This window comes from Rhincodon typus, chromosome 8 (genome assembly GCF_021869965.1).
Source record: "Rhincodon typus isolate 14 chromosome 8, sRhiTyp1.1, whole genome shotgun sequence".
Lineage (NCBI taxonomy): Eukaryota > Metazoa > Chordata > Chondrichthyes > Orectolobiformes > Rhincodontidae > Rhincodon > Rhincodon typus.
The window spans coordinates 27668871-27683142 of NC_063339.1; the positions used below are offsets into that span (position 1 = coordinate 27668871).

The following is a 14272-nucleotide window of genomic DNA, read 5'->3' on the forward strand; positions in this document are numbered from 1 at the left end:
AAAAGAAGATGGTGAACAGGGAAAAGGAAGTGAAGGAAGGCTTCAGTGTTGACAGTGGACAAAGAAATGACTGCCTTTCAACGGGCAAGAAAGAGATAAGTGCAGGTTAAACTGTATGTATGTATGTAAATGCATGTAGTATAGCGAACAGAATTGGGGAACTAGAAGCAGAAGGCTGGAATAAGGACGGCTGAGAGGAAAAGGAAGCATGAGGAAAGGATGGCAGATTGTGCTGAAACAAATAGCAAAATGTTCTCCAAGCATATTAATAGGAAAAGATTTATAAAGGATAGAGTGGGGCCCATAATGAACATGCAAGGTAAGCTGCTCACTGAAGCAAAGGATACACAGAGGTAGTAAATGAATATTTTGTTTCTGTCTTTACCAAATTAGAAGATGGTGACAATGCCTTGTGGAAAACATGGGTGTTAAGCAACTGAACAGTATAGTGATAAATAAAGAAGCTAAAGGCAGGTGGCACTCCAGGTAGAGAAGTTGCCAGGCCCAAATTGGATACATCCTAGATTGCTGAGAGAGTTAAGGGACTAAATTCTGGAGCAGTTGTTAGAAATTTTCCAGGCTGGCTGAGCATGGGATTAGTCCCTGGGCACAGGAGGATTGCAAATGTGACAATGTTGTTTAAAAAGGGGACAAAAGATAACCCAGAAAAATACAACCTGTCAGCTTGACATCAATAGTGGGAAAACTGTTGGGAGGCCATAATACAGGATAAAGTAAATAAACATTTACAGAAAAATAAGTTAATACTAAACCGTCATCATGGCTTTGTCAAAGGCAGGTCATGTCTGACAAATTCAATTGAGTTCTTTGATGAGGTGACAAAGGCAGTGGATGAAGGTAGTGCTTTGGTGTATATTTAGACTTTCAAAAGCATTTGATACAGTGCTGTATGGCAGGTTAGTTAACAATTTAGAAATGTGTGGGATTGATGAGTCCTTGGCAGCATGGATTAGAACTTGGCTAAAAGATAGGAAATAGAGTGTAGGTATAGATGGGCATTTCTCAGATTGGAGATGAGTTGAAAGTGGTTCTCCCCAGGGATTGGAATTGGGACCCTTTTTCTGATTTACATAAATGATTTGGAGATGGGAGTTGGGGTCAAAATCTCTAAATTGTTTGATAATCCTAAGCCAGGAAAAATAGTGAATTCTGAAGATATTGCTGAGTGACATAAGAGGGACGTTGACAGGTTGGCCAAACGGGCAGACACTTGGCAAATGAATTTCAATGCAGAGAAATGTGAAGCAATGCATTTTGGTAGAAGAAACACAGAGAAGCAATGGACACTCAATGGTAAAATTTTCAGTGGAGTAAAGGAACACACAGACCTCCATGTTTCACCTGCATGGTTTTTTGAAGGTGGCCAGAAAAGTTGAAACAATTGTTAAGAAGGCTTACAGAATTCTTGAGCTTATAACTAGAGGTATAGAGTATAAAAACAAGGAAGTGATACTGCACTTCTACAAATCATCGATCAGACCACATTTGGAGTGTTGACTTCAGTTCTGGAAACTTTATTTAAGGAAGAATCTTCAAGCCCAGGAGAGAGTTTAGAGGAGATTCACTGGAATGATACCAGGAATGAAAAATTTTAAATAAAAGAAAGATTAGAGATTGGGCTTATTCTCCATGGAGCAGAGAAGATTACGAGTGACCTTATTGAAGTGTTCAAATTAAGAACAATTTTGACAGCGTAAGAAAGGATATTCTGTTTCTGCTGGTTGGTATGTCAGTAACTAAAAGGTCTAATTTCAAGATTGTCAGCAAGAGAGCTAGGAGTGAGATCAAGAGATTTTTTTTACTCGGAGTTGTTAGAATTTGTAATGTGTTGCCTGAGAAATTGGTGGAGGTAGATTCCATAGGTTGCAAAAGACAGCTGGATATGTATTTAAAAGTGACGAAATTAGAAGGTTACTGAGATAGGGCCAGAAAGTGGGACTTCCTGGGTAGCTCTTTCGGGACCTGGTACAGACACGATGCATCAAATGGTCTCCTTATTGTAAAATCCTAAGATACTATGATAGCAGCATTTGTGCAAAGTGTTTTTGTTTTACTCTGATGCCAAACTTGCAATATAGATTTGGAGTCATAACATGACCTGAAAATGAAACCATGGGGCTAAATCTTACATTTTTTTTGCTAAGTGCCAAGTCTGTTGAGTTTTTTAGAGGGATATTTGCTGCGAGTCCAAGTGAGTTTTCTTGCTATATCTTTACAAATGTGCCTTATTAACTGCCTACCCCACCTCCATTGGTGACCTACTCATCTGTCAATACAGTGTGGAACTGGAGGAACAAAGCACGTCAGGCAGCATCATAGGAACAGGAAAGTCGACGTTTCGGGTTTACACCCTTCATCAGGACTGGGGAGAGGAAAGGGAGCTGGGAAATAAATGGAGACAGGAGGGGTGGGGCTGGGGGAAGGTATGTGGGATGGTGGTAGATCCATACAGATAGGGGGTAGTGGAGATTGGTCAGTGGGAATGGTGGGGCAGATAGGTGGGAAATATGATGGACAGATAGTGTCAGGTTAAAGAGGCAAGGATGAGAGGGAGGGTCGGACATGGGATGAAGCTGGGGTGATCACTGGTGTTCTCCCCCACCTACTCATGTGATTCATTCCCCATCTTACTATGTACCATTCCTGGAACAACTTGCCAGTGCTGCAATATGTCAGAATTGACCAGCATCCCTGGTGCAGGTGCTATCTTTATTTTGTATGTCTACACCCAGACAAGCATTGGCAACCTGGAGCTGCCTTGCACGGTTCATGATATTTGCTCCAGACATGGCAGAGAAGGCAAGTTTTCATTCCCACTTTGAAGCCAGAGACCTGGATGGCCTGCTGGATGGTTGGTAATAAATGGGACATCCTCTTCTCTGAGGGCCTGCAGGGGAGACAACAACAGCAAATTATGCCTGCATGCTGCGACGTTGCCACCCAGAATTCACAGCAATTTAGGAAAAAGGTTGATGTCGTTCTCCGTTCCACCCGCTTAAGTGTCACCATTGTCACTCTTTCTATCTCTGTTACTATGCTCACCTCCCACCAAGGCTCACGCTCCACCACTCATGCACCTGCAATATTTTCTCTCTCTGTTACCCACCACAAACCCCAACACTATTAATCCTGCATACTTTCTCTGCTACCTACTGGCTAGCTCAGGACACTTCGCCCCCGCATCGAAAGTAACAGCAGTGCCTCCTATAATACCTGCCTCTCCCTCATTCCAGGAGGAAAACAGAAAATAGGCCTATGTCATTCAGGCCTCAGTAAGATTCTGCCTAAAAAGGACTAAAACTCTGTTAATTTTCTAGAATCACTGAATATGATTTCAGATTTTCTTCAAATTAACACCATGTACAATCCATATGTTTAGTGTAAGTGCAACAACTGGTAATGTGAATAAAGTGTTATTATAGATGACTGGAGTCAAGTTCCTATTGTAACAGTACTTTCAATGAAGTTTTTCGACTATGTTTTATGTTATTCCCTTAACATTATAGTGCCACTTTAAAAATAGAAACAGACAAATCTTTGAAGCAAATTACTATATTGGCAAAAGAGAAAACATTGAGTCAATACGAAAGACAAGAGCATACTGCACAGGTAACTTTTGTGTGTCTAGTTTTATATTTCAATTCTCTAAATGCCTTTTGTACAAGTGCATCATTCAAACTTCAGTTGATAATGTCTGTTATGTATTCTAAATAGAAAATATGAATGGTTATTGAACTTTAAAATTAAAATATAAAGACAAAGCAGCCTGTGATACACTGTATAACGTGACTTCATAGAATCCAAAATTTATTTTAGGATGCCATCAAAAGGATTGCAACATTCACGATATTTATTTACATCAGCTAAATTAAAACATATTAATTTGGAAGAATACTCCATTAATCATTAAATAAAAATATAAAATACATGCTGAATTTTGCAATTTGAAACTTCTAATGTTATTTTAATTTTCTCATACAGTTTGGTGATTCTGAGAGTTTCAAAGAAGTAAATGAACTTCGATCAGATCTGTTGCATTTCAGTAATTTGCCAAATATTGTCACTTCAAAGGAACAAGAACAGAGGTCGGAATTCAAATTTTAATAACTAACTTTAGCAAATATAGATAAATATTTTGATGCCAAAATGTTATAAGATTTTCAATGAACTAATCTAATTAATTAAAAGTATTGTGTCTATCATGAATCTTATATTGCCTTCCCGCTGTTAGACTTTAGCCACCTCACCCTAGAATGGCTAAAAATCAAATAGCAAATTAGCTGTAAAGATGGAGAAGCTACAAATCAAAAACATCAACAGGAAGGGGAAAACTGCTAATGAGAACCAGCAAGACCTTCTGTGAACAAATAGGAATTAATGAGGAGGAGCTACCAATGAAAAACCTTTTTATCTCTCATTTTTAATCTCCGTCTATTATTTGTACCTTCTTAATCTTCATTTGAATCTCTTTTTAAACTTACAATTGCTTTCTTGTCTGTTTTCCTCATATTTTCCCCTCTTTTCTCTCATCATATAGATTATACATTTTAGATTTGTTTCAAGCATTTGAATAATTTTTTTGGAAAACCCATGCTGTACCTGCTGCATGGAACATTTTTAAAACCATAAAATCCTTAATAGCGATCTGAGCGCAAACGTGATTGTGATTTGAGTGAAGTAGCTATAATCCCACTGTCTCATTACAGAGTAACAACTGATGGTGGTTTAACCTGAGCGTAGCCATGTCTCAGGCCAAGTTGAGAAGGTGGTACCTTCATGGTAACCTCAGGTAGTGTGGGAATTGAGCCCATGCTGTTAGCATCACAAACATGCTACGCAGCCAGCTGAACTAACCAACCCCTAATGATTTGAGTGGCATTTCAACCAATCTTATAGAAAAACTATCTTTTAAAAATTTGAGGACATGTCAAAGTACTGAGGTTTTCTTTGTATTCATTGGATGTGGGCATAACTGGCTAGGCCATCATTTATTGTCCATGCCTAATTGCCCAGAGGGCAGTTAAGAGTCAACCACATTGCTGCGGGTCTGGAGTCTCATGTAGGCCAGACAAGATATGGATGGCAGTTTCCTTCCCTAAAGGACATTCATTGAACCAGATGAGTTTTTCCTGACAGTTGGCAATGGACTCATCGTCATCAATAGACTCCTAATTCCAGATTTTTATTGATTTTAAATTCCACCATCTGCCGTAGTAGGACTCGAACATGGGTCCCCAGAACATTACCTGGGCCTCTGATTAACAGTCCAGCAGTAACAGGCCTAGCAAGATGGTGGCAGAGTAGGTCGCTCCTGTCCATGCTCCTCTGCTTCACCTGTTCTTTCTCCTCCTTTTACCTTTTTTCCTCTTTTTTTTTCATCTCTCCCCTCAGCACCAGAGCCAACAGCAAGCCCTCATGCCCCGGAACACCACGAGCAGTGAGTACTGCAGCAGTGCGTGGGTTGTGAATCCCAGAGCAGTGTGGAGAAGGGCCCTGCAGCAGCATGTGGGGAAGCAGCCCCGGAGCATTGCGCAGGCAGCGAGCGTGAGCTGGTGGCACGAGCGGGAGCAGGAGCCCAAGGTGCAACAATGAGTACGGGAGTAGGCAGCTCAAGGCAGCGATCCAGGAGGATCACCAGGAGGATATTCTATTTATTCTAGTACCACCAGGCCATTACAACTTGATTTTGGATTTTCATCTGAAACTGTCTGTATTGCACTTCATGTACAAAATCAGAAATTGCTGGAAAAAGTCATCAGGTCTGAGTTTTCATCTTCAGATCCAAAACATTCTGAAGAAGCATCATTGGACCTAAAATGTTAATTTTACTTTTTTTCCACAGATGCTGCCAGACCTGCAGAGTTTTTCCAGCAATTTCTAAATTTTGTTTCTGATTTCCAGCATTCACAGTTGTTTGTTTTTTTTTTGTACTTCATGTACCCTGTCTGGAATTAGTCGCATTGTTGTGGGTTGGCTGCATGTTATTGTTAGGGTTGGGTTTGCAGCGCCAATTAACCCTCTATTGGGAACTTGCTTCTAAAAGGGAGTGGTTCTGTATATGAAATATTGATTGCTTTCTCTTGAGTTCTCCACAGCCTGTTGCTGTGGAACACTTAAGAATGCAGATAAAAGGAGACAAGTCAGCATAGACAGATTTTCCTAATTAACTTGCGGGAAGTGAGCAATGCTGGCCGGTCAGCATTTATTGCCCATTCCTAGGCCCTTGATCCCTTTAGCCACAAGAGCATTATCTACCTCGTCCTTCAAAACACACAACATTTTGGCTTCAACCACCTTTCTGTGATAGAAAATTTCACAGGCTTACCACTCTCTGGGTGAAGAAATTTCTCTTCATTTCAGCCCTAATCTGTGACCTCCCCACTATTGGGAATGTCATTCCTGCATCTAACCCATCCAGTCCTGTTAGAATTTAACAGGTTTCCATGAGATTCCGCTGCCCCCACTTCATTCTTCTAAACTTTAGAGAATGACCGACTCCATCTCTCCTCACGTCAATTCTGCACTCCAAGCAAGGACATTCTTCCTCAGATAAGGAGACCAAAACTGCACACAGTATTGCAGGTGTGGCCTCACCAATGCCACGTGTAACTGCAGCAAGATATCCTTGTTCCTGTACTCGAATCTACTGCTATGAACACCAGCAAAGAGTTTGCCTTCTTTACTATCTGCTGCACCTGTGTGTTTACTTTCAGCAACTGGTACATGAGGACACCTACGTCTTATTAAGTGTTCCTCTCTCTAATTTATTCATTTTGTGTGATGTGGGCGTCACTGGCTGGGCCAGCGTTTATTGCCCGTCTCTAGTTGCCCTTGAGAAGGTGGGAGTGAGCAGCCTTCTTGAACTCCTGCAGTCCACTTGCTGTGGGTTGACCCACAATGCCATTAGGGAGGGAATTCCGGGATTTTGACCCAGCAGCAGTGAAGGAACAGCAATATATTTCCAAGTCAGGATGGTGAGTGGTTTGGAGGGGAACTTGAAGGTGGCAGTGTTCCCAAATATCTGCTGCCCTTATCCTTCTAGATTGAAGTGGTTGTGGGTTTGGAAAGTGCTGTCTGAGGATCTTTGGTGAATTTCTGCAGTGCATCTTATGGATAGTACACACTGCTGCTACTGAGTGTCAGTGATGGAGGGTTTGGATGCTTGTGGATGCAGTGCCAAGCAAGCGGGCTGCTTTGTCCTGAATGGTGTCAAGCTTCTTGAGTGTTGTTGGGGCTGCACTCATCCAGGCAAGTGGGGAGTATTCCATCATACTCCTGACTTTTGCCTTGCAAATGGTGGACAGGCTTTGAGGAATCAGGAGGTGAGTTACTCGCTGCAATATTCCTAGCTTCTGACCTGCTCTAGTAGCTACTGTATTTATGTGGTGAGTCCAGTTGAGTTTCTGATCAAGGATAACGCCCAGGGTGTTGATAGTGGGGGAATCAGTGATGTTGAATGCCAAGGGTCGTTGGTTAGATTGCCTCTTATTCGTGATGGTTATAGCCTGGTATTTGTGTTGCGCGAATGTTACTTGCCACTTGTCAGCCCAAGCCTGGATATTGGCCAGATCTTGTTGCATTTGAACATGGACTGCTTCAGTATTTGAGGAGTCATGAATGATGGCTGAACATTGTGCAATCATCAGTGAACATCCCCATTTCTGACCTTATGATGGAGGGAAGATCATCGATGAAGCAACTGAAGATGGTTGGGCCTTGGATGCTACCTTGAGGAACTCCTGCAGAGAGGTGTTGGAGCTGAGATGATTGACTTCCAACAACCATGACCATCTTCCTATGTGCCCAACCACTAGAGAGTTTGCCTCCGATACCCATTGATTTCAGTTTTGCTAGGGCTCCTCGATGCCGCACTCAGTCGAAAGCAGCCTTGATGTTAAGTGTTGTCACTATCACCTCAATTAAAAATAGTTTTTACCACCTTTTTCTCTTCACAAAGTTATTAATGTTTTTATAGCCAGTTTTCACGTTCCCTGCAACTTTGCTCTTATTCTCAATTTTTCCCTTCTTGATCAAACTTCTTGTTCTCTTTTGCTAAATTCTAAAATGCTTCCAATCCTCAGGTGTGCTGCTTTTCCAATTATACATGTTTCCTCTTTGGATCCAATACTATCTTTAATTTCATTTGTGAGCCATAGTTAAGCCTATTTTCCTTTACTTATTTTTGTGCCAGACAGGAATAAGTAATTGCTGTAATTAATGCACACGTTCATTAAATATGAATCATTGTCTATCCACAGTCAACCCCTTTAGTAAGGTTCCACAACTCATTCCTCACATCCTGCTAGTTCCCTGTATTTAGATTCAGGACCCTAGTATTGATTCGCCTACTTTACTCTCCGTCTTAATACAAAATTCTATTATATTATGGTCACTCTTCCCCAAAGGATCCCATACAGCAGTATGAATTAAATTTTTTTCATTGCACAATATAAATCTAGAATAGCCTGTTCTCTGGTTGGTTCCTCAACATATTGGTCTGAAAGAAATCACGTACATACTGCGGGAGATTGTTCTTCACATTGTCAATGCAAAGATCCATGACTCCTGTTGAATCCTTACTGCATGCACCACTGATTTCTTGTGTAACGGCTTCCATTCTATCTCCATGACTGTTTAGGGGTCTACAAATAAACCCAACAATGTTTGCTAACCATTGCTACTTTTTATTTCCATTCCTATAGATTCCACATCATGATTTTCCAAGCCAATATCCTTCCTCACTATTGCATTGATTTACTCCTTTACTAACAATGATATCCCATCTCTTTCCATTTTTGTCTGACCTTCCCAAATAATGAATACTCCTTGATGTTCAGTTTCCATCCTTGTAAAGCCTGCAGCATGTCTCTGTAACTATTGCAACTATATCACAACCATTTATATCTACCTGTGTTGTTAATTCGTTCACCTTATTGTGAATGGTCCACGCATTAAGACACAAAGCCTTTAGATTTGACTTTTTTACCTTGTAAGTCATCTTAGCTTTATTTTTCCCCATGTCCCATTTGTTTCATGTCCTTGTTTTATCTTCGCTTTTGTTTCTTACCCTTCTTCCTTTGTTTCTATTCTTGTTTCTCCCTCCACCATCTCCCTGTTCAGGTTCCCATCCTCCTGCCAATTTACTTTAAACCTTCCCTGACAGCACCAGCAAACATTCCAACCCATCCCATCAATCACCAACCCTCCCCAACACTACAACCATCACCACCATCAACTGTCACCAACATCCAACTGTACTGGTTCTTGTCCTTAAATTCAGCTCATCCTGCTTGTACCAGTCCAACCTTCCGCAGAACTAGTCCCAATGTCTCAGGAATCTGAATCCCTCCCTCCTACACCATTTCTCCAGCTATGAATTCATCTGATGTATCCTGTCATTTTACTCTCACTAACTCGAGATTGGTAGTAATCCTGACATTACCACCTTTTGAGGCCCTACTTTTTAATTGACACCCTAACTCGCCATATTCTGCTTGCAGGACCTCATTTGTTTATTTTTAACTGTCATTGGTCTGATATTGTTTACAACTACCATCTGTTCACTCTTCCCCTTCAGAATATGTTGTAGCCACTCTGAGACATCCTTGACCCAACATGTGGAATATTATGTGTCAATCAAACTTGCTGTTCACCTTTGATTTTTAAAAAAAGCAGAACCGATACATTGTTTATGGGCATACAAGTTCCAACTGCTTCCACAAAGGGCTACATTTCTGGGTCAACTGGAGCAGTTTAAAAGTCAGCAAGGAGGACCTAGGGATTGATTTAAGAAGAAGAAAATAGTTTGAGAATAAGCTCATGGGGAACATCAAAACTGACTGCAAACATTTCTATGAAAAAGGTTGGTGCAAATTAATGTAGGTCCCTTACAGTCAGAAACAGGGGAATTTAAAAGAGGGACCAAAGAAATGGCTGATGAACAAAACAGGACACAAATAACATATCAGAAATAGTGAGGAACACAGAGTTTAGTAAGAGGGAGGAACTGAAACATATCTGTATTAGTACAGAAATGATGCTGGAGAAATTGATGGGATTGATGGCTGATAAATCCCCAGGGTCTGAAAATCTACATTCCAGAGCACTTATGGAAATGGCCCTAGAAATAGTGGATGCATTGGTGGTCAATCTTATCTGAAGAAAGATGTTCTTGTGACACATGGAGTACAGCAAAGATTTACCAAATTGATTCCTGGGAATGCAGGACTTATGTATGAGGAGCCATTAAATCTTCCAAGATTCTTTAGACTCTGGAACAGTTCCTACAGATTGGAAAGGAGCTAATGTACCATTTAAAAAGGGAGATAGAGATAAAACAGGGAACTATAGCTCAGTGAGTCTGACATTGTTCATGGTGGAAGATGCTAGAGTCTATTATTGAAGAATTTATAGTGGAGCTCTTACAAAATAGTGATAGAATCAGACACAGTTAGCATGGATTTACAAAAGGAGATCATGCTTGACAAATCTACTGGAATTGTTCCAGCATGTAACTTGTAGAGTTGATCGGAGGAGTCAGTGGATGTGGTTTCTGTGGAGTTTCAGAAGGCTTTCAACAAAGTCCCAAACAAAAGGTTAATGAGTAAAACTAAAGCACCTGGAATTGGCGGTAGTACATTGAAAATGGACAGAAAATTGGTTAGCAGATGGGAAACACAGTAGGAATAAGTTAATTCTTGTTAGAATTTTACAGGGTTCTATGAGATTTCCCACTCCCCTTAATTGTTCTAAACTGTAGAGAATGACCAACACCATCTCTCTTCACACACCAGTTCTGCATTTGCATTTATGTTTATCTGAATGGCAGGCAGTGACAAATGGGGTAATGTAGGGATTGGTACTGGGACTCCAGCTATTCACAATATATGTCAATGATTTAGATGAAGGAACAAAATGTAACATCTCAAAATTTGCAGATGGCATAAAACTGCGTGGAAAGGTGGGCGACGAGGAGAATGCTGAGATGTTGCAATGTGATTTAGACGGGCTGAGTAAGTATGCAAATGCAGATGCAGTATAATGTAGATAAATGTGTGGTTCTTTGGTAGCAAAAATAAAACAGGCAGACTATTATTTGAAAGGCTGCAAATGTTCTGGGGATCCAGGTTCAAATCCCACTGTGGCAAATAGGGGAGTTGAATTTAAAAAAAAAACAAAGAATCTGGAAATAAGAATCTATTGACAACCATGAAATCAATGTCGATTGTCGAAAAAACCCATCTTCCTTCTTCAAGGAAGGAAATCTGCCACCCTCAACTGGTCTGGCCTACATATGACCCCAGACCCACAGCAATATGGTTGACTCTCAATTGCCCTCTGAAGTGGCCTAGCAAGTCATTCAGTTGTACCAATCGCTACAAAGTCTCAAAGATGGATCACCTGGCATTGACCAGAAAAAAACAACGGCAGGAACAGCCCTGTCGACTTGCAAAGTCCTCCTCACTAACATCTGGGGGCTAATGCCAAAATTGGGAGAGCACTTTCAGAGATTAGTCAAGCAACAGCCTGACATAGTCAAATTCACGGAATCATATCTTACAGACAGTGTCACAGACATCACATCACCATCCTTGGATATGTCCTGTCTCACCAGCAGGACAGACCCAGCAGCGGTGACAGCACACTGGTGTACAGTTGAGAGGGAACTGCCCTGGGAGTCCTCAACATTGACTCTGGACCCCACGAAGTCTCATGGCTTCAGGTTAAACACGGGCAAGGAAACACCCTGTGATTACCAAGTACCTTCCTCCGTTGGCTGATGAATCGGTACTCCTCTATGTTGAACAACACTTAGATGAAACACTGAGGATGGTAAGGGCACAAAATGTACTCTGGGTGGGGGATTTTAATGTCCGCCACAAAAAGTGGCTCGGCAGTAATACTACTGATCGATCTGGTTGGGTCCTAAAGGACATAGCAGCTAGACTGAGTCTGTGGCAGGTGGTGAGGGAACCAAGAGGAAAAACATACTTGACCTCATCCCTACCAATCTGCCAGCTGCAGATGCTTCTGTCCATGACAGTATTGGTAAGAGTGACCACCGCATAGTTCTTGCGGAGATGAAGTCCCACCTTCACATTGAGAATAACCTCCATCATGTTGTGTGGCACTGTCACTGTGTTAAATGGGACAGACTTCAAACAGATCTAACAATTCAAGACTGGGCATCCATAAGGCGCTGTCGGCTATCAACAGCAGCAGAATTGTACTCCAGTACAATCTGTAACCTCATGGCCAGGCATATCCCCCACTCAACCATTACCATCAAACCAGGGGATTAATCCTGGTTCAATGGAGAGTTCAGGATGGCATGCCAGGAGCAGCACCAGACATACATGAAAATGAGGTATCAACCTGGTGAAGCCTCTGAACAGGATTACTTGCACGCCAAACAGCATAAGCAACAATTGATAGACAGACCTAAGCAATCCCACAATCAACGGATCAGATCTAAGCTGTACAGTTCTGCCACATCCAGTCGTGAATGGTGGTGGACGATTAAACAATTCAAATATCCCCATCCTCAATGATACAAGAGCTTAGGACATTAGTGCAAAAAATAAGGCTGAAGACTTTACAGCAATCTTCAGTGGATGATCCATCTCAGCCTCCTACAGGTGTCCCCAGAAACCAGTCTTCAGCCAATTTGATTCACTCCACATGATCTCAAGAAAAGGTTGAAGGCATTGGATACTGCAAAGGCTATGAGCCCTGACAACATTCCGGCAATAATACAAAAGACGTGTGCACCAGAACTCCCCAATCCCCTAGCCTAGCCGCTCCAGTACAGTTACAACACTGGCATCCATTCAACAATGTGGAAAATTGCCCAAGTATGTCCTGTGCATAAAAAGCGGGACAAATCTAACCTGGCCAATTACTGCCCCATCAGTCTACTGTCAATCATCAGTAAAGTGATGGAAGATGTCATCAACAGTGCTATCAAGCAGCACCTGCTCAGCAATAACCTGCTCAGTGATGCTCAGTTTGGATTCCACCAGGGCCATTCAGTTTCTGACCTCATTACAGCCTTGGTTCAAACATGGACAAAAGAGCTGAATTCCAGAGGTGAGGTGACAGTGACAGCACTTGACATCAAGGCTGCTTTTGACGGAGTGTGGCATCAAGGAGCCCTAGCAAAACTAAAATCAATGGGTACCAGGGGGAAAAATCTCCAGTGGTTGGAGTCATACCTGACACATAGGAAGATGGTCATGGTTGTTGGAGGTCAGTCATCTCGGCTCCAGGACATCTGTGCAAGAGTTCCTCAGGGTAGCATCCTAGGCCCAACTATCTTCAGCTGCTTCATCAATGACCTTTCCTCCATCATAAGGTCAGAAGTGGGGCAGTTCGCCAATGATTACACAATGTTCAGCACCATTCTCGACTCCTCAGATACTGACACAGTCCATGTCCAAATGCAACAGCGTCTGGACAATATCCAGACCTGCGCTGAAAAGTAGCAAGTAATATTCACACCAGACAAATGCCAGGCTATGACCATAACCAATAGGAGACAATCTAACCACCACCCCTTGACATTCAACGTGTTACATCACTGAATCCCCCATTATCAATATCCTGGGAGTTATCATCGATCAGGAACTCAACTGGTCTTACCACATTAACACAGTGGCTACAAGAGCAGGTCAGAGGCTAGGAATATTGCGGTGAGTAACTCACCTCCTGACGTCTGAAAGCCTGTCCATCATATGCAAGGCACAAGTTAGGAGTGTGAGGAAATACTCCCCACTTGCCTCTATGAATTCAGTTCCTACAACACTCAAGTGTCCCACAGGTGAATTGAAATTAATTCCAGGGGAAATTACCATCACCCAAAGCACAAAAATAAAACTAAACTTATACTCTTCCTAGCACACAGAATATAGAAATACAAATCAAGCTTGAAGTTATCCATAATTCTATCCACTTTAGAACCTAAATTTCCAAATAATAACAATATACCATGAACATTTATCAGATTTGATGTCAACTGCAAGCCTGGATATTACTGTCTATTCATTCATCCAAATCATTCATACATATTGTGAAAACCTAGGGCAGTAGTATAAATCTCTGACACAACAAGGTGCAGAGCTGGATGAACACAGCAGGCCAAACAGCAGCATAGGAGCAGTAAGGCTGATGTTTCGGGCCTAGACCCTTCATCAGATGAAGGGTCTAGGCCCGAAACGTCAGCCTTACTGCTCCTATGATGCTGCTTGGCCTG

The 14272-nt window shown here is 41.8% G+C and overlaps 1 protein-coding gene across 1 annotated transcript in view; it reads left to right on the top strand.

The window, feature by feature from the left end:
- LOC125483706 (protein SIX6OS1-like) overlaps positions 1-14272 on the top strand; it is a 49528-nt gene that overhangs the window by 33000 nt on the left and 2256 nt on the right. Inside the window, exons 8-9 of the mRNA XM_048600072.1 lie at positions 3528-3630; positions 4003-4106. Of these exons, the coding sequence (XP_048456029.1) occupies positions 3528-3630; positions 4003-4106 (207 nt within the window). The remainder of the gene's footprint in view (positions 1-3527; positions 3631-4002; positions 4107-14272) is intronic.